Source organism: Myotis daubentonii, chromosome 1 (assembly GCF_963259705.1).
Source record: "Myotis daubentonii chromosome 1, mMyoDau2.1, whole genome shotgun sequence".
Classification (NCBI taxonomy): Eukaryota; Metazoa; Chordata; class Mammalia; order Chiroptera; family Vespertilionidae; genus Myotis; species Myotis daubentonii.
The window spans coordinates 207,765,843-207,789,321 of record NC_081840.1 but is presented as its reverse complement, the minus strand read 5'-3'; the positions used below and the strand labels follow the sequence as shown (position 1 = coordinate 207,789,321).

Below are 23,479 nucleotides of genomic sequence, written 5' to 3'. Positions count from 1 at the left end.
TTTTCTCGAACTAAGTTACTAGGTATGTTTTCTCTACCTTGATAAAGACCCAGGCCTTCCTCTTGAAAATTCAGTACTTTCCTAACATCTTCTGGTCCAGAAAAACAGACAAGCAAATCTTTTATGAAGCATTTCGTGTTGCAGTGAGAACAGCATGAAGGCATTTGAGTAGGTGCTGTTTTCCTTCCAACCGAGACCAACTGCACATTCCTTCGAGACGTCAAATGTCAACAGGCATTTCTTTAGACGCTGTTTTTCTCCATCTAGAAGTAGTCGTCAGAGTGTTAGATTTAAGGCTCTTTATGAGTCCTTAAAGATCTTTAGGTACAGGAGCGTTTACAGACTTCAAGAAAGTATACATCAGGGACAAAAAATCAAACCCAGCCCATCTTACCTGGATCAGAGCCTCATGTTGTTGTTTTGAAATGTTTAAGGCAAAAGGAAAAGGCTTAGGGAATGGAGAGGCTGACTGTTCATGTAGATCCTCTTTCGTCCAGCGAAAATAGACGTATATTTGGAGGTGTAAAAGTGAGAGGGGAAACACAGGCATGGCATATGTGGCACCTGGGTCACGGTGCCAAGACCTAAGTAGGCTGATTTTCCAGGCTCGGGTCCAGATAAGTTATTCAAGACTGGAGCCAGGGAACCTCGCAGAGTCATAGGATGGTCATCCAGCAGACAAACTTGGACTTCACATCTTTCCATGTAGAGGTTAAATGATCAGTCCAAGTTCTCATAGTCCCTCCGTCCTAGAAACGGGACCACCCATGCCCTAGGTCTCAGGACGGTTCTTGGCCTCGGGCTTCTTATTTCCAATGCGTTCTTCAATGTCGGTCTCTGGGCCAGTCCACCGGTAAGAGTCTTGTTAAAATAAGCAGCGAGATGCCTGCTAGATTTTGTGGCTAGACCTTGTCCCTCTCAAGCCAGGAAACTGCCACCTCCCACCCGTGGCCTCGGGGCTAAGTCTGGCATCCGAGCCAGTTTGGATCATGTTCTCAGTCAAGGGGAAGCCAGCTCCTGGCTTAGGCCCCTGTAACTCCTCTGTGCTCTCATTCATTGGTGTCCAGGGATCTGTTTTATTTACTTGTTTTCATTCTCGAGAAGGAAAGGCCCCTCCTCTCTTTAGGAGGGACCAAAGGAAAGTATGGGTCAGAAAGCGAATGTTCCAGCACAGTGGGCTTGGTAAAAACTGCCAACTTTGAACTCATTTCTTTTGAAATAATGATATGAGCACAAAAGTAACAAGCCTTCAAGATAGAGTATCCAGACACAAGTTCATTAAACTGGCTTTGGGGATTTCCCTTGATTACGTATAGTCGATAGATACTACAGAATACAGAAAATTATAAAGAAAATATAAAGTACCTATTACTCCAGCCACTCAAAAATTGGTACTAAGATTTTTTAAAATGTGTATCCTCTTTCATCGGTGCAGATGAAATATTTTAAATATATTTTTGTTGATTTCAGAGAGAAAGGGAGAGGGAGAGAAAGATAGAAACATCAATAATGAGAATCACTGATTGGCTGCCTCCTGCCCTTCCCACACTGGGGATTGAGCCCACTGTGCTGACCAGGAATTGAACCATGACCCTGGTTCATAGGTTGATGTTCAACCATTGAGCCATGCTGACTGTGCTATAAAATATTTTTAAATGGGCTCATGTTATTCAAATTGTATTGTGGTTTGCTTTTTCTCTTCATTTATCTTGAATATTTTGCTAGTAATAGCCTGGTTTTGATGACTAGTATGCATTTAAATTAAGCTGGAGTGTACACATTCCATAAATAATGCATATAACGTGTGCTTACCTCACATAGATGATGTATCTGCTCTCTGTCAGATACTGTGCTGGGCCAGTGCTTCCCCCACCCCCAGAACTTGGACTGACTGGAAAGCCCTAAGAGGGAGTGATGGCTGGAGCAGTCTGGTCTCGAGCTGCCCTAGGAAGGAGAGACTTAGCCAAATGGCCTCCTAAAAGATTCCAGGGTTTTTGCAGAATAAATGGATGAGACGTAGGATGGGAAGAATGAGGCAGAATGGATGACAAGGAAAGGGAACGGAAAAGGCAGTTTGAATCATTTCAGCAGTAACCTTGGGACTCTCAGGTTCTAGATTGCTTCTTCCCCATCAAAACTTTGACGTCCCTGGGGACAGCTTGAAAGTGGGTGTGACTCCCAGCCCAGATGATGGGACACTGTGGTTACCAGCACAGGGCAGGGTTCCCACACCCCCTACCTACTAGCAGTGGGATCCCGGGTAAGTCGGCCTCCTGGGCCTCACTTTCCTCACCTGTATAAAGGGAATCGTGTTGGTCCATAACTTATAAAGCCTGTTCTGACAACTGAGTGAGATAATCCATGTCAAGGAACCTCTAATGATGCTGACATATGGTAAATGCAGGAAATATTGATCATGGCTACAGTATCCACAGTGAGTAACCTTGAAATCATCAGGGGAGACAAATTAGATCGTCTTGGAGCTCAGTATGTGAGAATTAAGCCACACAGAAATGCATTCAGAAATGTGCGAATTCTTGAAAGTGGGAGTTCTCCATTAGTCTCGCATAAGTAAATTGTTGCTGGAATGCTAAGTGAAGTCATGCTTGAGAATTCTGTCTCCTTTATAAATGATGTCTAAAGGACTTGAGTAGTCTTATGGCATTGATTCCAAGCAGCACGCTGTCCACATTTGAGCATCTCTGAATCAAGATGCCTTATAAGCAATAGTGTGTCATATTTAACAGACTGTTGTTGTTTTCTTAGTAGTACCTAAAATAATACAAAATAATTGATGACATCTGATAGTCAGTAAAAAACGTCCATTTTTTTTTTGTTGTTCATTTTGGGGCTGGGGAGGCTTTGGCCTGCTTTTTGGTTTTTTTTGTAGTTATTTTATTTCTAGTAATTGGAAACACCAGTATTCTCAAGAGCATCATTCATCAATGTTTAACTACAAATTTGTTTCCCAACCTCAGATAGTTTTCTATAATCTAAGCCATTTGTGGGGGGAAACCGAAAAATCAGTATTTCTGTCAGTGTTTTATATATTAATGTCATAAAACAAAAAAACTCTATCATATATTAAAATTTCTATGTGTGTGGGGGGCGAGCACTTTACTTATAAGCCAAACTTATTCTTTTGTAATGCTCAACAGATTGATCATCAAATGCTACTATCATATCAGTAATTAATGTAACAATGTAAGCACACATTTATATATACATGTAACAAATATAATAAGAGAGTGTTCCATTTATTTAACTATTTTCACTCATTAAATCTCTTAAAAAGATTCAATTCAAGCTTGTTGATATATTAAAAAGTTACAAAGTTCATTAATGAATATAAATTCAATGCTATTTCTTGTCTATGGTTTTAAAGGTGCATTTTAATTTAATATTATGGTCCTCTAAAATTGATACGTGGCTATCCATCATTAGAAAATGCCCATCTAATTATGAAGATTTTAAAACTACCTCATCCTCCAAAAGAAAAGGCACCGTTTGCCACTAGATGCTGTTGTAAAATCTTTTAGACGCTTGAAAAGCATATTACCTAAAGTTGTGTATTTTTTACACTTAAAAATTTGCAAATAATTTTTATTTTTTAATGGTTTATTTTCTAATTTTTTATTGTGGTAAAATACAAATAACAAAATTTACTGTCTTCATCATTTTAAGCGTATATTCAGTAGTACTATGTAGGCATCATATGTCTATACAGTATACATTTTTAAACTTAACATTATGTAACAAATATTTTCACATCATTAACTATTGTTCAATATCCTTGTATGATTGCACTAGAGGCCTGGTGCACAAATTTGTGCACAGGTGGGGTCTGGCCAGCCCACCATGATGGGACCAATCTGACTGGGCAGGCTTGGGGGAGCAGCCCCAGGCTGTGGGTCGGTCCCACCCGCTGGTGGAACTCCTGGTCAAGGGGACAATTTGCATATCACCCTTTTATTATACAGGATGATATTTTCTTTTTTGAACAACTATTCCTTAATTGTTGGGCATTTAGGTTGTTCCAAATTCTTTTAATGTTATGGAATATCAAGCGTAACACTGATACACTTGAGGTACTACTGAGAAAGATGAGCATCATGGTGGCCTGCCAAGTGAATTAGACAGCAAGATCCAAACCAGAGAGAGCCCTAGGTGAAAAAAACATAAAGGAATGATGGATATGAAAACTATGGTGTTAAAGCCTTGGTAGGACTTGGTAAATGATGGGCACTCATGAGGCCTGAGTCAAGAAACACCTCAAAGTTTAATGTGTGTGGTGGGGAAAATTAATGCCACAAACAGAAATCATCGATTTGGGAGAGAGGCTTGTTGGAGGGTAACATTTAGCATGACGTTTACCATGACCGTGATGGTAGGTCAGCTGAACTGAAGCTTTGATAGGCTCTAAGGGTTAAAGATTTAAGTACAAGTCATAAATGAATAAAGAATATAATGGTGAACCCATGGCAATAATTGATACACTTGAGGTGACTCCACACAGGTGGAGGAAAAGCATTGATGTTTTCAGGAGGGACCCACGTTTTTATGAAAAGGACCAAGAATCAGTAAGAGAAAAGTAGAGAGAGAGAGAGAGAGAGAGAGAGAGAGAGAGAGAGAGAGAGAGAGAGAATGAGAACTCAGGTAATTGGGTTGTTGAGAGCCCAGAGGAAGAGATCATTAAGAATAAATTCCACAATGCTAAGAACCACAGGCATCTATGCTGAAGACAAGCTATGGAGAGGTTAACTGTAATCTTAACAAAAATAGTTTTTCCCCACTGGTGATAGGACCCTAAGCCAACATTTGAGACATCTGGGGGCAAGTAGGTGGTAACTATGATTTTGAAAATTTTGTGGTGAAAAGAAGAAAAAGGGAATGTGCATCTGAGGCCATCTGAGGAGGTGGGCAGGTGGGCAGTGGGTATGGATGTGCCCTCGTACTGTGCTGCTGCTTCAGTACCTCTCTTCTCCTTCCCAGCTTGTCTGCTTCCACAAAGCCAGCCCTCCACCAGAAAGCTGCCTAAGAAATAGAAAAAAAATGCATGCATATAGGCAGCTCTCCTTGTTTGCCTAAATAGTATTATTTGAAAAAAAGAAAGAAATCCTCTACCTTTTTACAACCTTCAAAGGAATTATTTATTCAAGGGGGGGTAAAAATCTTTTTTTCAGGCAACCACTGAGGAAATGGAACCCAACAGCCAAGAAGATGAGAAAGATGGTGAAAACCTAAAAGAAGGGAATACAGAACTTGCCTCATCAGGTTTGTTTCCTAACAGACTAGTTTTAAGGTAAATCATGATGACTCCTAAGATATAACAGTCAAGAAATAGAGTCAAGAATTCTTCCTAAATGAGCCACAGAAAGGTAGACTCTAAAACTGGTGTGGGGTTGTGCTGCCACCTAGAGGCTTCCTGGGGAAATTCTGACTATGATTTATCTGGCACTAAAAACCTTGCTTTGCTTTGTTTTCTTTAAAGTGTATCTCCATCCTCATAAATAAGATTATATTGCCCCAAATAAATAATGGTAAAAACTGAGGGTCCTATTTTAACACACAGTAACAGCAATAGATAAGACAGATTAAAAATATATATCAGCCCTGGCCGGTTTGGCTCAGTGGATAGAGCGTCGGCCTGCAGACTGAAGGGTCCCAGGTTTTATTCCGGTCAAGGGCATGTACCTTGGTTGTGGGCACATCCCCAGTCGGGGAGGGGCGGGGGGCGTGCAGGAGGCAGCTGATCGATGTTTCTCTCTCATTGATGTTTCTAACTCTCTATCCCTGTCCCTTCCTCTCTGTAAAAAATCAATAAAATATATTTTTTTAAAAAATATATATATATCATAAAAACAGACACTGAAATAATAAAGCTGGTGAATAGTTTAAATTAATAGTTAGAAAGAATAAAGTAATGCCACAGATAGGAATATTTCTTGAACGAATGCTTTTCAATATTTTCAGCACATTTCTTATTTTGATAAACATAAATGACTTTCACCCTCTTCCAATTCCAAATTAGTTTTAAATGGCATGTTAGAATAAATGAACTGTCATTACTAAAAATTCCAAACTAGATTATACCCCCTCATTCTGATAGGCCCCTCAGTGGGTGACTTTTCCACCCACTCTAGAGTGTGCCTACTCCTTCTCTATATATCAAAGAGCACTTTGTTTTCATTGCATTGTGTATACTATGCAATCCTCGACACATCCCAGTTATGAACCTGTGGTGATAAGAAGGAGCATTGGGATACAGAAGGAAGAGTCAGGCTGCCACACAGTCCTGTGGATGGAAACTATCTGGAGATGTTCGCCCACCCAGCCCGCCTATCAGAGTATTTCGTGCCAGCGTTTTGTCTCGTGCAGTGTTATTCCTATGTACACTCTGGCTCTTATCAAGGACTTACGTTTTTCACGGTGGGATTCGTCGATGTGTTTTATGTTTGGTTTTTATACGATATCATGCAAGAGCCTAGCGAATACTGGTATCTTTGGCTCCTTTATACACCCTGTCACATGGTAATTCAACTTGTTTAAGTTTCTGACTGTAACTCCATTTCAGAGCCACAGCATTTTACAACCACTGTGACTCGGTGCAGCCCGGCCGCGGCCTCGGTGGACTTTTCCTCCAGCCCCAAGCTGAGGAGCGATGTGCCAGAGGAGAGAGACCAGAAGAAACCGGAAAATGAAATGAGTGGGAAGGTGGAGTTGGTGCTGTCACAAAAGGTGAACTGCGCCGTGGGTTAAAGCAGTTACATTTACGTGAGCATGGCTTCACAGGGCCGTGGGCTGCCACCGGGACGCTTGTTCATCGTGAGGACTTAGTTTCTCTTCTCATCTTTTTTCCGTCTCTAACCTGTATTTTTCTAAATGCAAATATACTAGATGTTCATTGTAAATAATTTAAGTACATGCAGGACGATGGATGCATTAGCCCACTTGGGTTGTTGTGAGAGAGTACCACAGGAGGGATGGCTTAGAAACGACAGACATTTATTTCTTACAGTTCTGGAGACTGGGATGTCCAAGATCAAGGCAGATTTGGTGTCCGGTGGGAACACACTTCCTAGTTCACAGATGGACTTCTCGTGTGTCCTCACTTGACAGAAGGGAGCAAGGGAGCTCCCTAGAGTCTCATTTATAAGGGCACAATCCCACTCATGAGAGGTCTGCCCTCATGACCTAAACACCTACCAAAGACCTTTCGTATGTTACCTTGGGGGTTAGGATTTCAACATATGAAGTTTGGGGGGCACAGACATTCAGTCTATAGTATATATTTTTTAAATTTATATTTATAGTGATGTACACATAAATATGTAATAAGTCTATCAAGTAATATATGTACATTTATTTTAAATTAAATATAAATAAACATAGACATAGAGTAAGAGTGAGAAAAAGTCACAGAAACCTACCTCTCTACTAGTAATAATTGGTATATATATATATATATATATATATATATATATATTCTTTCTACATCTATTAAATTTTATTTAAACAATCAATTTTAATTATGAATAATTAGATGTGTATTTTAGTGTGATATTCACATAAGTTATAAAGCTTTGAAGTCAAGTTTTGGTTTGTTGTGTATGAGCTTGGTTATTCTCAGCTCAGTAAAGATTCTCCTTCCCATATTTAGCTATTTTATAGCAGGAAGATGGATGCATTAGCCCACTTGGGTTGTTGTGAGAGAGTACCACAGGAGGGATGGCTTAGAAACGACAGACATTTATTTCTTACAGTTCTGGAGACTGGGATGTCCAAGATCAAGGCAGATTTGGTGTCCGGTGGGAACACACTTCCTAGTTCACAGATGGACTTCTCGTGTGTCCTCACTTGACAGAAGGGAGCAAGGGAGCTCCCTAGAGTCTGATGCCTCTGGATTTGAACAAGGAAACTGGAAACTTATTATTCTGATATAATGGGTTTTAACATCTATTTTTTATTAACTTTCTTCCTTGTTTGGAGTCTCATTCTCTTCAGAGTAATTTGTTTTGTTTTCAGGCAGAGTCTAAAAGTTTTCATCTTTTATACCAATTGTTCTCAACCTTGGCTACCTTTTAGAACTTAAAAATACACCAAGCTTCTCCAGCTCAGATAAATCAGAATTTCTGGGGGTAGGGCCCAGGCACCTGTATTTTTAAAAGCTCCCCATGATTCAGATGGGCCACCAAGGTAGGGAACCACTGACTTGCCTATGGGCACACTGCTTGTGGTGATATTTCAACTTTAAAATTTAACCCTAAATTTTGATTTGACTTTAAAGTGAAAATTTTACCACTTAATCATCTGGTTCTTCCATCATTTAGTCAACCAATATTGACTGTGTACCTACTATGTGCCAGGCACTGTCTACTATGTATTAGACAGTGGCTATTCAACGGTGACCAAGACGGGGCCCTGGCGTTAGGGAGCTGAGAGTGCCATGTCCTTGGTAGAGTCTCGGAAATGCCCATGGCCTTGATGCCTTTTGGAAACTTCAGGCTCTAGCTCTTCCCCTTTTTATACATAGAGAATTAAAGAATGGTCTGGAGGTCTTGAAAGAGGAACTAAACTGTGGGAAAAACATTGGGGTCAGGCAGGATTTCCTGTCTTTGCAGGTTTTGCCTTACCTATGTTACACTTTATTATTTAGTATTCTTCCAAGTTGACTTTTGTTCCACTTAAATCTAAACTGAAAGGAGAACTCTACTTCATAGCTAGAATTTTTTTTAATCAAACAGAATGAATACCATAACTAAAGAGTGTTCTTCTGCATACCTCGTCTGTGAACCTCACTTGTGAGCCATCTTTGGACCACAGGTGTCACATCTACCCTGTGGAAAAATTGTTTTCAGGGTCTTAACTGTGTGTGTGTGTGTGTGTGTGTGTGTGTGTGTGTGTGTGTGTGTAGTTTGTTGTGTTTCATTATTGTTGTTGTTCTTTGGGTGTTTTTGTTTTTTTATCAATTGGTACCAAGTACATACAGCCCCTGAATTCTGTTCTATGGACTGCAGGTTAAGAATTTCTGCTAGTTGATTAACAAACGGTATAATGGTCTTTGAACACACTGCTTTTCTTCCACCATGTGAATTTCTTTCCTTTCTCCTTTCCCTCCTGTACAGTTAGCTCTTAGAAAAAGGGAGAGAGGTGATCACTGTGGCTGCAACAATCTTTACTTCACTTGAGAGTGTTGCCAAGTGCCCATGCACACATACTGACCTTTTTATATGGTGGTCACTTTGAGTGTTTCTGCTGACTATGAACTGTTTCATTTACAACTGGGCATTAGCTGAAACATGTTTTTATCTGACTTAAATATAGGGGAGATGGTATGAGGTCAGGATGTGAGGGTTGTCAACTTATTGCATGTTTAATTAATACTGAAGTTTATTTAGCTATCTGGTTGATTTATCTAATGTAGAATGAAGTGATTAAATGTATTTTCTTCAGGATTCCATTAGAGTTGGATATATTATTTATAAGAAAAAATAGGTGCCCAGCCAACGTGGCTCAGTGGTTGAGCATCAACCTATGAATCAGGAGATCCCCGTTCAATTCCCTGTCAGGGCACATGCCCAGGTTGCAGGCTTGATCCCCAGTAGGGAGCGTGCAGGAGGCAGTCGTTCAAATGATTCTCTCTCGTCATTGATATTTCTATCTCTCTATCCCTCTCCCTTCCTCTCTCTGAAATCAATAAAAATATATTTAAAAAGAAAAAATAGAATCCTATCAAGAAGAAATTGTAGATATTAAATCGTCCTGAGGACCAAATCATAGATCAGCTTATGATGAAACACTGGTCTCTCTATAACCTCGCTTGCCTTATTGGCCATCAAATGAATCTGTTGGGAACCCAGCCTCCAGCCAGAGTGAATCAGAGCAAGTCCTGTACGCAGCTGGAAGGACATGAACTGATCCAGCTCTACTCCTCATTCAGATCTTTGCTCAGAGTCTACTGATTATTATTTTAGACATTAGTTTGGTAATCTGGTCTCTCAGTAATCAGTTGATAAGAAACAACAAATCAGAAAGAAAGTGCTTCTACCCAAGGCCATTCAGATTGGGGAGAAACAAGATAAAATTTAAATAGCAAAAATAAGAAAATTCTACTTTTACAAAACAAATGTAAGAATTTGTAAATTGGGGACTGTTTACCATAGGACAAGTAATCTAACATGCCTCAAAACCCCCTAAGGGCATCATTGCTATGGAGCTGTTTGAAGATGGCTATTTATAATAATGCTTCTATGTCAGCAGGCAAAGTATATTATCTTTAATGTGCTTTGCATGAATTTGATGGGGGGTTGTGTAGTGTCTGAGAATAATGTCCATTAGCAGGTAATATTACCTTAGTATTTAGCACTTATGTAGTAAGGGGGTATTTTTTAGTCTTATATGGAACATCTCACATCCTTACATTATGTAGCAACAGAGAAAGACTGTGTGATTTGTCAATAAGAAAATGAGACAGAATGATGTATTTCCCAAAGATGGAATACTATCTTCTGGATTTGTGAAAAAAGTGATCATGAAATTTTTATATGCTCTCATTTGATACCTCTGGAAAATTGACCTCTACATTAAAGTAGAGAAGCACGAATGGGGATAGAAAAATGGGGCCAATTTTCCATTTAAAAGTTAGATGTTTGGGCTTACTGACTTATGTGATTGCTGTGGATTCTTTCATTTGATTTTGTCTGTGTCTTTGCTAATAGACAATCCTTACCATGTTTGTGTCCATTGCTCCTGAACCAGGTGGTAAAGCCAAAGTCTCCAGAACCAGAAGCAACCCTGACGTTTCCATTTCTGGACAAAATGCCTGAAACCAACCAGTTACATTTGCCAAATCTCAATTCTCAAGGTAAAGAGAAGGAAATGCTTTATGTCAGTCCTACATGTTTCCTGGGCCCATCTGCAGTGAAATATTACTTCATGTGAATGAGGATTACTTCCTTTATGTTGATGTCCCTTTGGCCATAGTGTTTGCAGAGCCCGGTGGCTAGATTACTGATTTCAGAATAGAATTCTGGGGCTGCATTTTCTGTGGCCCAGCCAAGGACCCCAGCTGCCAAGACCATTTTGCCAGCCGCACACCATAGGCATGATAAGGCCTACACAAGTGTTTGATTCCTTAAAATAATTTTATTGTCTCCAAAATGGGGAAAAAAATAATAACTTTAACAAAAGTTTATATTCTTAATATTATATCAACTCCATTAATTGTTAATTATGTGGTCTTTATAAAATATCCACTTGACAATAATTTTAGAAGAAAGTCAGACTTTCTTACTTCATAACAATTGCTGGGTGTGCACCGAGAAATCATTCCACATTGTAGGTTAAATGTATTGCTCATAAGCAAAAACTTTAATCTTTCCCAAAACTGTTATAGCGAGAATAGATGTATATATACAGTAGGTCCTCGGGTTACATTGGAGATCTGTTCCTACAGCTGACGTAACGCAATTTTCGCCGTAAGTCAGAACCCACCTACATAAGCACCTACGTCACTCACATGGAGCACATACACAGTAGTAATGAAGTGAAACAGTAAAAAAAAAAAAAAATTAAAGAAAGATAAAAATTACTGACCTTTACTTGTGGGTAATAAATAATAAAAAACATAAAACACATATGACATACGTCGAAATGACAGAACTTTTTTTTATATATATATATAAATACCGTAAATGGGAAATGGCAACATAACCACGAAATGACATACTTCAAGTCCAACATAACCCATGGGCTGCCTGTATATATATTAAATACATGTATATGCTGAGGGTATATTTTACTATGTTTCATATGTTTGATACAATGTGCGGAGGGGTGGCCTCTAAAAAGATGGGAGTTTAGGGCCTATGGGAGTTGTAAAAGGCACTGACCACTGCAAACCCCCAAGTACCTTTTAGGCCATGTGTAGGTTATGAGCTTATCCTGTACTATTTAAGAGCCCAACTTGAACCCTTTATCCAGGTGAGACATCGAGATGCCCACAGTCACCCCAAAAGGAGCCTTAGTGATGAGAGCAGTGGGGGGATGTCCTAAGAAGTCCATGATTCATAGGGACTATTCTTCAGAACAGACCACTGGGTTTTACTGGTGTGAGTTCTCTCTAGATATGAAAACAGCTAAGCTCCAGAAGCAAGAACTGTAAGGTATCTTGCTTTTCTTCTTTACTGTACTTTCCCCAGTTTATTTTATAGATCGAGCCATCCTGGCGAAGAGAGGATAGTATAAGCATAAAATGGCTGGGGATTTATTTTTACTTTTTTTTACAAGGGTGGTCAGCTGTTTGGGGTAGAGTCTGAGTTGGCTTCCATTAACCTTTGTTGAGGGCTGAGAGATAAGTTGGGCTCTCTCTACATAACAGGGAAGTTCTTGGGAAGGAATTTATCGGAACATGCACTGATGAGCACTAGTTTCTTAATGTGGAAACAAGTTCAATACTGTCTTCAAAACATGTATTTTAATTTTTAAAAAATTAAAGGGAATTGACAAAAATAGTCTTATAACTAGGCCAGCAATTGGCCATATTTAGACACATTTAAATTCTACCCTATTCCTAGCTCTTTGTCATTGTGCAGATAAGGAATGCAGAGAGGAAATTGTTATTTTTAAGTCATAGTAGTTAGTTTTGTTGTCTGGTTCATGGAAGCTGTAATAACAGCTGCAGGCTCTGGAGACAGAACACGCGGGTTCCAATCCTTACTCATGCAGATCTTACCTGTGAGCTCTTCCCCACCAAGTTCTCCGGAATCTCTAATCCTCACCTGTACACTAGAAATAATAACAGTACCAACCTCATAGGGGTATTGGAAGAATTAATTGAGATAAACCAAAAAAAGTGTTTAGCTCAACACAAGCACTCACAATAGATTCTGGTAATTACGGCCATAATAGAATCAGGCAGTAAAATATTATAAATGCTTCCCTTAAAATAAAGGTGTTTCTGTTGCAGAGATAGGGCTTTAAGTAGTAGTTTTCAAACATGATTATATGCCAGGGACCTGGGCAGGATGGGTTAAAGCACAGATAGCTGACGCCCCAGGCCCAGTCCCGCAAGGCCTAGGCTGAGGCCACAGTATTTGCAGAGTTCCCAGAGGGATATGGTGCTGCAGATCCAGGGACCACACTCGGAAGACCACAAACTTGAAATATGTGTTTAAATTATGCTCCAAAGACATCGCTGATAGATACAGAAATAACAGTAATATTTGTTTAGAATGTATAAATTCATATCTTTCATGAAGCAAAAGGCCTCTACTAAATGTAATCTTAAAAGCTGTGATTTGTCTTAAAAGCTGGGACAGGGAAAGTATAGGTCGTTGCCCAGATATAAAAAGGCAGTGCACGTGTAACTGACTAGTCTGAGGTCGCACCTCAAGTCCAAAGGAGCTATAGGTTTAAGAGGGGGAATCCTGGAGCCATACCTAGCACTCGCTCCCCCAGTCTATCTCCCTCATTTCCATAAAGCTGTCTATTCGTAGGCTGATCTTACAGGCCACTGGGCCCTAACATTGTTCCACAGACTTCCCTTAAACATGCACACATGCCCAAATAGTCTTTAATTACTCTGAAAACCTTCATAAAATACATTTAAAGGTGACAAATTTCCTTTTCTCAACTCCCCCAACAGTAGCAAGATACCTCAAATTGGTGCTTCAGGAAAATATGTGCACGTTAAAATGCATACTGGCTAGCTGTATTTCTTTTGTGCAAAAAAATCCATTATTTGCATTGAGAATGATGACAGATGGGCACAGTGCTAGCTTCAGGATGCAAATGAGCTTGTGCCTGCGTGAGGCTGTCACATGACATGTAGACATTTACATGCTCTTATTACACACACTAGAGGCCCGGTGCACAAAATTCGTGCACGGGTAGGGTCCCTAGGCCTGGCCAGTGATCAGGGCCGATCTGCGGGGCAACTGGAAGAGCGATCAGGGGCCCCCCGCCTTGGCTGGCCTGGGGCCTGTGGGCTGGGGGCAGCTCCTGCATTGAGCGTCTGCCCCCTGGTGGTCAGTACACATCATAGTGACCAGTCGTTCCACTGGTCATTCCGCCATTTGGTCAATTTGCATATTAGGTTTTTATTATATAGGATATATAATTTCTGCCACAGATTTCCATGCGTAACTTTTATGAAGTGTAATGAAGTGTATACAGTAATAACAACTCATCTCTGCTGTCTTTTATATTTTTCTAGTGTTCTCCAAAAGCAATGCACACTGTGCATTTTGCTCTTTCATAGCACATCATCTTATTATCTTGAGATTCAACATTTTAACAATATCACTTTTAAGTATGAGCCTGTTAAATGTCACCTGACATCAAAGAAGATAGGCAATAGCATGAACTGTCTCATTTCCGTTGACTTTTGTCCATGTCTTCAGGGTGTGTGTGAGTTTTACTGAGATATTTTATACTTCATATGCTTTCCCTCTCAGTTCTTGGATAGCCACACCTGGGCCTGGGATTTGGGAGAAGTTTCTACACAACTCTCACCCCTGTTCTCATGATTTTCTGTTTGTTCCATTCTACCATCTGATCTAGAGTCGCCTGGCACTGCCAGCCTTCCGCTTAGAGTTCAGAACTCTTGGCGACGTTCCCAGTTTTTCTCCCAGTCAGGTAAAATGCATACTGACTAGCTGTATTTCTTTTGTGCAAAAAAATCCATGTTGCGGGCAACCAATAATGTCTGGTATTTTTCTTCATTTCTGACCTCAGGGGGAAAAAAATGCTTGTTTCTGGCACACAGTTAGCAAAGAGCTAGTTCTTTGATGTCAGTACCAATTATACTAAAATTGGGGGGAAATTCACAGAATTTTACTTTGATTTTGAAAATCTAAAGAAATAATAATATTTACCTCTTTATTATCTTTTTCTTTAAAAAAACAACAACAAAGATTAGAAGCGTTTACCAGGAGCATGGTTCTCTTGTTAACTGTGTCACTCTCTTTATTTCCTGGTGACATCTGGCCTCTCTCTGTATGAAGCTTCTCCATGTCAGACAAGGAGGGAACTGTCAATCAAGCCAGAATGCAAGGTGTATTAAAAACCAGCACTAGTAGGAATAGATTTTGCTTCCTAGTGCTTAGTACTGGGTGCTAATTGATATCATCAGTCTTCTTACACTGGTCCTGACTACTTTTGGTGATGGGTACCAACTGCTTCAGTGGTCTGCTTTGTTCTGATCTTCTCATCCTCTTGGCTTACAAAAAAATTGGTTTGAAGCTGACATAGGAGCCACACTCCACTGAGAGGATCAATGAGAAATACAGTACAAAGCTACTCACACTGTGTTCTTCTTTTTCTTTCTTTCTGTCCAGGGGATTCTCCCAGCAGTGAAAAGTCACCTGCAACTACACCTGTAAGTAACTCATGTTAAGGAATGAGCTCATGCATTTAGTGTGATTTTAATTACAGAGTATTTGATTCGCTTACAGAAGATCCCATAAAAAAAGGGGGCTTTCAAATGATTGTAAAAGAATAGGTGAAAGCCATGCATATGCTGCCAGGTGAATTAGGAAGATGTGGGTTATCATTATGCAGAGCTGTGATCTGGAAACAAAAGAGTAAGTGAGTCAGGGAAGTAAAATCTAAAAGAAGCAATTAAAATGCATGTGACAGTAGGAATTAGTATTAAAATATGCACTTTCTGTAAGCATTCAAAATCTTTTTTTTTTTATGAGAACAATCATGCAACATAGTTAAGTTGGCAGTAGGTAGGACCCAGCCTAGACGCTTTCTGCAAGACCCAGCCTAGACGCTTTCTGCAAGACCCAAGCTGTCTTTGCTGCGCCCTTTGTCGCAGTCAGTACCTTGAGTAATAGTAACCACACATTTAGTTTTCAATTTTTTATTTCAGTGACATAAAATAAGCATTTGCTAGTTAAAGTGTCCAGACATGTGCCACTGTCAAAGGCCATGCTGCTCGATTTTATCTGAACACTTTCTGCGGACTTGGCTCTTCTCTAAACTGGGTGTTTCCAGGGCTGAGCCTGTCACCCTTGCTCACCCTTGAAATTCCCGCCCGATTTGTAGAGTTCTGTTCCTCTGTGGCTCAGTCAACCAGCACAGAGCCCTTTGGGTGCAGCAGCAGAATCACCATTGTGCCTTTGAACGTTATCTTCCTTGACTGCACCCCAGACTCTTCCCTTTCTCCCTAACTCTCCCACCCTCACCTCACTTTTTCTTTCAAGATTCCTGAGCCGTTTTAAGTGTCTCCCCAAATTACCCCGTCAGGGGGAAGGGAGGAAGTACAGTTATTGGGGAACCTGGTTTGCCTCAGCACCTGCTCTGGGTGTTGGGGGACCCAACTTTCAACACTGTAGCCCCCCTTTTGCTGATTCCCCAGGGACCAGCTAGGATTTCTCCCCCACACCCCGCCCTCCCTGACCCTCTCAATCTTATACCCTGTGGCCTGGGTGTCCGCTTTGACTCGTGCATTTTTCTCCCATTATTTCTGTTCACTGACTTGGTTCCCAAACTCAGAAAAAACTTTCTTAAAAGACAAAAAAAAAAGAGTCTGACTGTTTGCTATGTGGGTTCCACAGCAGGGGCTCCATTGCCTGATCTCAGGGGACACTGGTGGGCAGCGGTGAGTGGTTAGAGAAGGCCAGTGTGGGCAGCAGCAGCGTAAGAAGTGACGCAGTTCTACAGCGCGGCAAGCATCACTTCTCACAAAACGCAGCTCTGCTGAGATAAGCGGCCCCATTTGCCCGGACCCGGGATCAATATGCAGAAAGAGTATCTTACGCTCCCAAGCATGAATACATTTAAGAAATCGCTTCTAAAAGAAATGAAGCAAAAGCCTGCCCGTGCCAGGGGCTAATTACTTCGTGTTTTCATTAGCTCCCAAAAGTTCGCAGAATCCTATCGGCCTCTTGGAAGGGAACCAAAGAGGGACTAAGATTAAATAGCGGTGCTGCCAGCAAAGAGGACCTTTAGATAAACGAAGGCTCTGCTTGTGTGTGTCCACCGGGTGCCGCCCATAGGCTACTCGTGTCCCTCGCCCTGGCCAGGCCTTGAGGACGTGGCTCAATTCTGATCATGTTTTTATTTTCTAAGCAGTTCAAGTTCTGGGCATGGGACCCGGAAGAGGAGCGCAGGCGACAGGAAAAATGGCAGCAGGAGCAGGAACGGCTGCTCCAGGTAAGACAACTGCATTCGCTGCCTTTTTTTTTTTTTTTTTTTTTGATGCTCTCTTAATTTCTGTCGTATTAAATTGACTTTTAGCACAGGAAAAACATGGAATTGAATTCTTCTCAGAAATCAGTGAGTCTGTTAGTTCATTTTGCAGATATAATGCCCTGTGTCTAATTCCTCATACCAGAGGTTATATGGATGAACACAAGGAAAAAGCATTTCACTTCAAAAAAATTTTTTTAACTTCCAAGTATTGATTAACGGCCAACTCAGGCAGTCCTCACCTCCTTTGTTGTCAATAAAATTCCAGTTCCAGCAGCAGTGGAAATGAATTGTCAAAAGCTTTTTTGTTGTTGTTAATCCTCACCCGAGGATATTTTTCTGTTGATTTTTAGAGAGAGTGGAAGGGAGTGGGGAGACAAAGAGGGAGAAACATCCATGTGAGAGAGACACATGGATTGATTGCCTCCCGCATGTGCCCCAACCAGGGCCTGCAATCGAGGTGCATGCCTTGATCAGAATGGAGCCGGGGCCCTTCAGTCCACTGAGCCAAACCTGCTAGGCCTATTAAAAGCACTTCGAAAGCATCCATGTGAAATCAAATTTAGCCTGGCTCTTGTTTCTTAAGTAGAAATATTTGCTCCATCTTTGAGGAAAAACTTTCATTTCTAGAAAAATTCTGGGAGTAAATGGCTCATGGGCCTACCTGTTTTATGCCATGTTTGTTGGGTAACTGGGCTTCAGAAAGGAACCGAGTAGCCTTAGGAAGTAGCCTCTGCTGAGTCCTTGAGATGTGCCAGGAACTGTGGTTGGTGTTTGACGTCTTTTATCTAACTTAATTCTCATAAAACTCTTCAGAGTATATCTCATTAGCCACCATTTGCAATTGAAGAAACAAACACTCAAAGAAGTTAAATTAATAGCACAAGGTCACCCAACTAACAAGGGTTGAACTTGGTTTCAAATCCAAGTTGGATGACTTTAAAACTCATGTTCTTTCCATGATACCCCCAGTAGCACTGATTTTACCCCCCAAAAAATCATAAATAAAAAGAATTTTAAATCTCATTCATTTTCATGGCTTTCTGCTGCTGTGTAGAAAGCAATGCTCCATGCAAGTTTATTTTTCTTTTTTAAAAAATACTTTTGTTCTAATCCCTTTGGCTTACTTCCCCAGGGGCAGGAGCAGGATCCGTTTAGATAGCCCGCTATTTGTAGTGTGGCGTAAGGTCTGCCAGTTAAATCTTACACTTTTCAAAACTGCATGGAGGTAAATCTTCACTATCAAAATGTTAGTAAGAACCGGATTCAGCAAAGTCACACTGGGACTTCTGGGGCCTTTGGAAGAGAGAGGCCAGACCAGCCCCAGAGTCAGGGAATCCACAGAGCACAGACGGCAGGCAAGTGCGCGGGCCACGCGCACCCTGTCTGTTACCCTCTGGAAGGGGACCACGGTTACAGATGCAGGCATATGTCTCCTTCCTGCCCCATCGAATTGTTACCCAGTGTGGTGGCATGGTGGGCTGTGGGCTTTGGGGAAAGGTGTTTGTGGGGAAATGGGGCGGGGGGGAGACGTACGTATTTCATGCCCCAAATTACAGGAGTCAGTGCATCCTCTTGGGGAGGGGAGCACGTGATGTGAGCTTCTAGAACCAATGAACCTAAAATGCTTCACTTGTTTTTCAGCTTTGGTGAAGTTTTGAGGTCTGTTTTCTCTATGTGAAAAGCCCCTGAAGTTCCTCTCTAAAACTTTACAATGTTAGGTTTACAGTGGTAGGTGTTTGTAACAAAACCTTTATCTGGAAAGGAAAGCCCGCCAGGGGTTGACCAACCATGGCTTTGCCAGAGCATTCACACGAACACCGGGCTCTTGCAATCCCAATACAGCCCTTCCGCTCCTACGATAACGGCACAACAGGTAAGATCTGGAGGAAATCCCAGCGCCTCCCCAGGAGGATAGGAGCCCAGATTTGTTTGAGCCTCAGAGAGAAGGTTTGGCAATAATCAGCCTAAAGTATTTGACTGTTATGTCATACTGATTGCTTTGTCTCCGTCAAGTCAGGGATGCCATCCCCAAGCATCCAGGGGTATCAGTTCTCATTTTAGGCATTAATTTTCATCGCCGTTTATTCATTTCTTCCAGTCAGCGGTCAGGAACTCTGGTCACATTTTCAAAGCTGTTCTTATTCACAGTATTTTATTTTTTTCCCCCAGAAGTGGTGACTAGTGTTGTATTCTTTCTGGAAACAAGAAATGGCAGTTCTGATACTGAAGCCTTCTAGTGGGCTGTTTTAAAGCTACTCTTCATGCAGAAGTTATTTAAAGCTAGGGACATTGCACTTGGGTACAGTGGCTTCAAGCAAAGAGTAATTTGACTACTCAACTAGTTACCATCTTGTCCACTTTGGACCTTTCTGTAGGATTCGTTTTTTTACCCTTTATTAAACTCTCCCAGCAGCAAACATATTTCTCTTAGCCGAATGGCAAAACTAGTGGTTTAGCTAACCTCCTAGGACAAAACTCAAGTGAAGGAAGAGTTTAGAATCTTTCAATCTTTTCATCTTTTCTCTTTTCGTAAGGAAATGCCTACTCGTATCTGAAAAACAGTTCTACAAAACAACAGCAGACAATACACAATGGGGCCCTAACTGGTTTGGCTCAGTGGATAGAGCATCGGCCTGCGGATTCAAGGGTCCCAGGTTCGATTCTGGTCAAGGGCATGTACCTTGGTTGCGGGCACATACCCAGTAGGGAGTGTATAGGAGGCAGATGATCGATGTTTCTAACTCTCTATCCCTCTCCCTTCCTCTCTGTAAAAAATCAATAAAATATATATTTTTTAAAAATACACAATGGGGGAAAAGTAGATTTACAGTTGTGATAACACAAAACAGTTTTAAACTTGCATTATTATTTATTAATTTCTGTATTATTTTCCATATAGACAACTGTAAGCCTACTTTTGCCCCCACCCTGTACTGTTCTCCCTGGGACTTTTAGGGTTCCTAACCAGTTTGCGTACCACACAGTGCTCTTCCCCTTGTGTTACATGATCGGGTTAGATTCAGAATGTTACAAGAAGATGGTCTCTCAACGTGGTGGCTTTGAGTGGGGGATGTCCCAATGATACGTGCAATGGTCGGTTCAGAACAGTCTCTGGAAATTCTGTAACAGGAGAGATACCAGAAAGAGCAGGACAAGCTGAAAGAAGAGTGGGAAAAGGCCCAAAAGGAGGTGGAAGAGGAAGAACGCAGATACTATGAGGAGGTAGGAAATTCCCAAGAAGGAATTGGACCTTGTGGTCCTAGTTCCGCAGAGGCTATCAAAGCTTTTTGTGTCTGTGGTATGTGTGTACGTGTGGCTGTGGCTGATGATCTTCACCCATAGCAGAGCCCATCAACCTCTTTAAAAGAGTCGTATCCCAGAGGCACTAAAAGACCACAATTCCACCAAATTCAGTTTGTGATCGGGTGTGCTGAGTCATGATCAAGGGTGACAATCTAATTATATCTGATCTCCAGTCAGAGAGTCAGATTCTTGATTGATCTGAGAGAGAGGACATTAAGATATCAATGTCTTTTTTAGTGTGTTTGTTTGAGCAAGCATGTTTAGTGGTGAATTAATTTTATGAGGATAATTTTGATAATCAAGGCCAAATGAGTCTTACCACTGCACTCACTCTAGGGGACTGAAGAGATTTAGTAAAGAGATTTGGTACAGTCGGCTGAGTGCAGTGCTAAGGAATGGTGGGGAGGGATATTTGGTTTTGTGGGCCTCATATTTTTTAGATGAACAAACCAGACCACGTTAGATAATTTAAAGGGAGTTACATTTTATCTATATTATCTAAAACTTGCTTATGATTAATATCATTGTGAATGTTATCTTCAATAATAATTTTTGTACATAATCCAATCCCTATAGCATTTGTAATAAGGCTTCTTGCATCTCACTAACTAATTAATTTGTGAAGACTGTTTTTCTATTAAATCAAATGCTAATTTCTAAATCATTGCCCGTAGAGAGTATTATCTGATTTATGTGCTTTTAGAAAATAAGACCTTTTTTTAATGCCCTGCTTGTTTGCATATAATCCTGATGTCTTTTTTCTAAAGTTCCTTAATGAAATTTTTCTCTTGACAAATATGATACTTGATTTCCCCCCCCCCCCTTTCATTACTTCCCGTTCTTCCTCCTAGGAGCGCAAAATAATTGAAGACACTGTGGTTCCATTTACTATTTCCTCAAGTTCCGCAGACCAGCTGTCGACATCCTCCTCTGTGACTGAAGGCAGTGGAACAGTGGTGAGACTATAAATTAAAAGCAGTTTGTGAAATAAACCTAAAAGAAGTACAAAACCAAACAGCCAAGTTTTCCATCAGTTTAAATCCAGGACTGGCTATTTCCCTAGGTTCGTGTCAGCTACTACATGGCCATCATACACCACGGTGTTGTCATTCCATGGCCAAATCCTAGAGCCATTGCCCAAGGGGCAGTATAGTCATTGCTGAGGTCAGATCTGCCCCACAGGCTGGCTACCAAGGTCTCTTTGCACTGGCTGGTTAGGTCCTAATTAATGGGCCAAGTGCTGGGAAAACTTCTTTCTGCCCATCATTCATTCATTCAATAGGCATGCATTCCTCTCTGCCATAGCACACGTCCCTTTGCACTGGTGGCAGCAGCAGGATGGCAACAGCAGGCTCTCCACCAGCCTCCATCAAAGTTGCCTCTAACCCACTCTTAAAATTCCATGTGAAATTTACATGTGTCTTCAAGGGCTGGAGAGAGCCCCGAACAGCTGGTCTACCTCCACATCCCCCAAACAAGGTCATGGAGGTCGTGGACAGAAGTCATACCACACCCTGGATAGTCCATAATCTGCATTAAAGAAAATAATGGTGGGCACTAGAAAGCCATTTGTCCTGAAATTAGCAGTTCTAAACTACTCCCCTCTATATTAACTTCTGAAAAAGATCCAGATTGCACGTTTATTTTAAATCGTTATAGCTGTTACTATTCAATTAATTTGAACAACTGTTCCTTAACTTGCAGGCAATGTGATTGGGGGCGGGGGGGGGAGCTTCAGCTATTTCATAGCCAGAGATGAGTGTTGTCCAGTGGGTTTAATATATATTTAAGGTTATCCTTGTTTTCCCTATTAGAATAAGATGGATCTGGAAAACTGTCATGAAGAAGAACAAGAGACAAGACAGAAGAAACCATTCCAGGGGGGCAACAATGGCTTGTTGCCTGAGACTAGAGAAAGTGGTCCCCTGGAGGAGAAGGGCAGGTATGCCCCACGGTTCAGGCTGTCGGTCTAAATGCGCAAAACCGGGCTCTGCCTGTTCTCTCCCAGGAAGAGTGCTCATTGCTGATGCAAATCATATTCGCCTTTGAAATGATCATTCCAGTAATACATTACATATTGCTTGAACACATTCTAATGACTCTGAAGTCAGTGTCCTTATGCAATTGAATATAAATAGCCTGATTTTTAAATAGGCGAAGCCTTTTTCAAATGAGAGGAGACAGTGTAGATCAGAGAAGGGGCATGTGGTCCATTCAGAGCCCTAAACCTAAACATTGCTCACCTGAAATGATTAATGTGTCTGGAGAGACAGAGGTTGAAGACATGTGCTGGGGTCCCCCCAACTGTGGTTTCACTGTGGACTTGAACCCTGCTGTTAGTATCCTCTGAGCTGTGAGAAGCCACGTTTACTTTGTGTGATAATATAAAGAACAACCAACAAATTGATTGGGTGTGGGTAAACCCCTCCCCCCACACACACTCATGGGTTTTAGTCTATTCCATGGGAGCAGAATTGGATTGTAGCTTTGGGCAATGGTAACTTTGTTGCTTCCACCCCACACCTAACCTAGAAGGGACCCACAGAAACCCAGGAGGCTCTGCCATGAGCAAGTTCTTTATGAGACAGATGTTTGCCTCTGCAGCTCTGAGATACTAGCTAGACAGATATTAATAAGTGTGCATGCTGGGCCAGATTGCACGTACACACACACACACACACACACACACACACACCATCCTCAGAGGGGCCTGAAGACAGGAACGGCTATCTAAGGGTTCTTTTCAAAGACTGGTGAATTTGGGGTTGGCTGAGAGCTGAGCTCTTCTGGTGGGATTTGCTCTGAGAATCCTCCTATGCCCGTCAGCTAGAAGACTGGGTGAGGTGTAGGTTATAGGGCAGTGATGGCGAACCTATGACACGCGTGTCAGAGGTGACACACGAACTCATTTTTGTGGTTGATTTTTTCTTTGTTAAATGGCATTTAAATATATAAAATAAATATCAAAAATATA

General features: G+C 41.2%; 1 protein-coding gene across 20 annotated transcripts in view; it reads left to right on the top strand.

Moving 5' to 3' along the window:
- The window catches only part of LIMCH1 (LIM and calponin homology domains 1), a 320,528-nt gene that overhangs the window by 280,426 nt on the left and 16,623 nt on the right, over positions 1-23,479 (top strand). For 11 of the 20 annotated variants that reach the window (XM_059672500.1, XM_059672475.1, XM_059672520.1 and 8 more), the window contains 8 exons: positions 5,184-5,274; positions 6,575-6,738; positions 10,759-10,864; positions 15,339-15,379; positions 17,083-17,163; positions 20,332-20,424; positions 21,357-21,461; positions 22,320-22,447. In XM_059672500.1, the coding sequence (XP_059528483.1) occupies positions 5,184-5,274; positions 6,575-6,738; positions 10,759-10,864; positions 15,339-15,379; positions 17,083-17,163; positions 20,332-20,424; positions 21,357-21,461; positions 22,320-22,447 (809 nt within the window). Of the gene's footprint in view, positions 1-5,183; positions 5,275-6,574; positions 6,739-10,758; positions 10,865-15,338; positions 15,380-17,079; positions 17,164-20,331; positions 20,425-21,356; positions 21,462-22,319; positions 22,448-23,479 lie in introns of all 20 variants that reach the window. The other 9 variants (XM_059672491.1, XM_059672483.1, XM_059672509.1 and 6 more) reach the window with 3 other exon arrangements.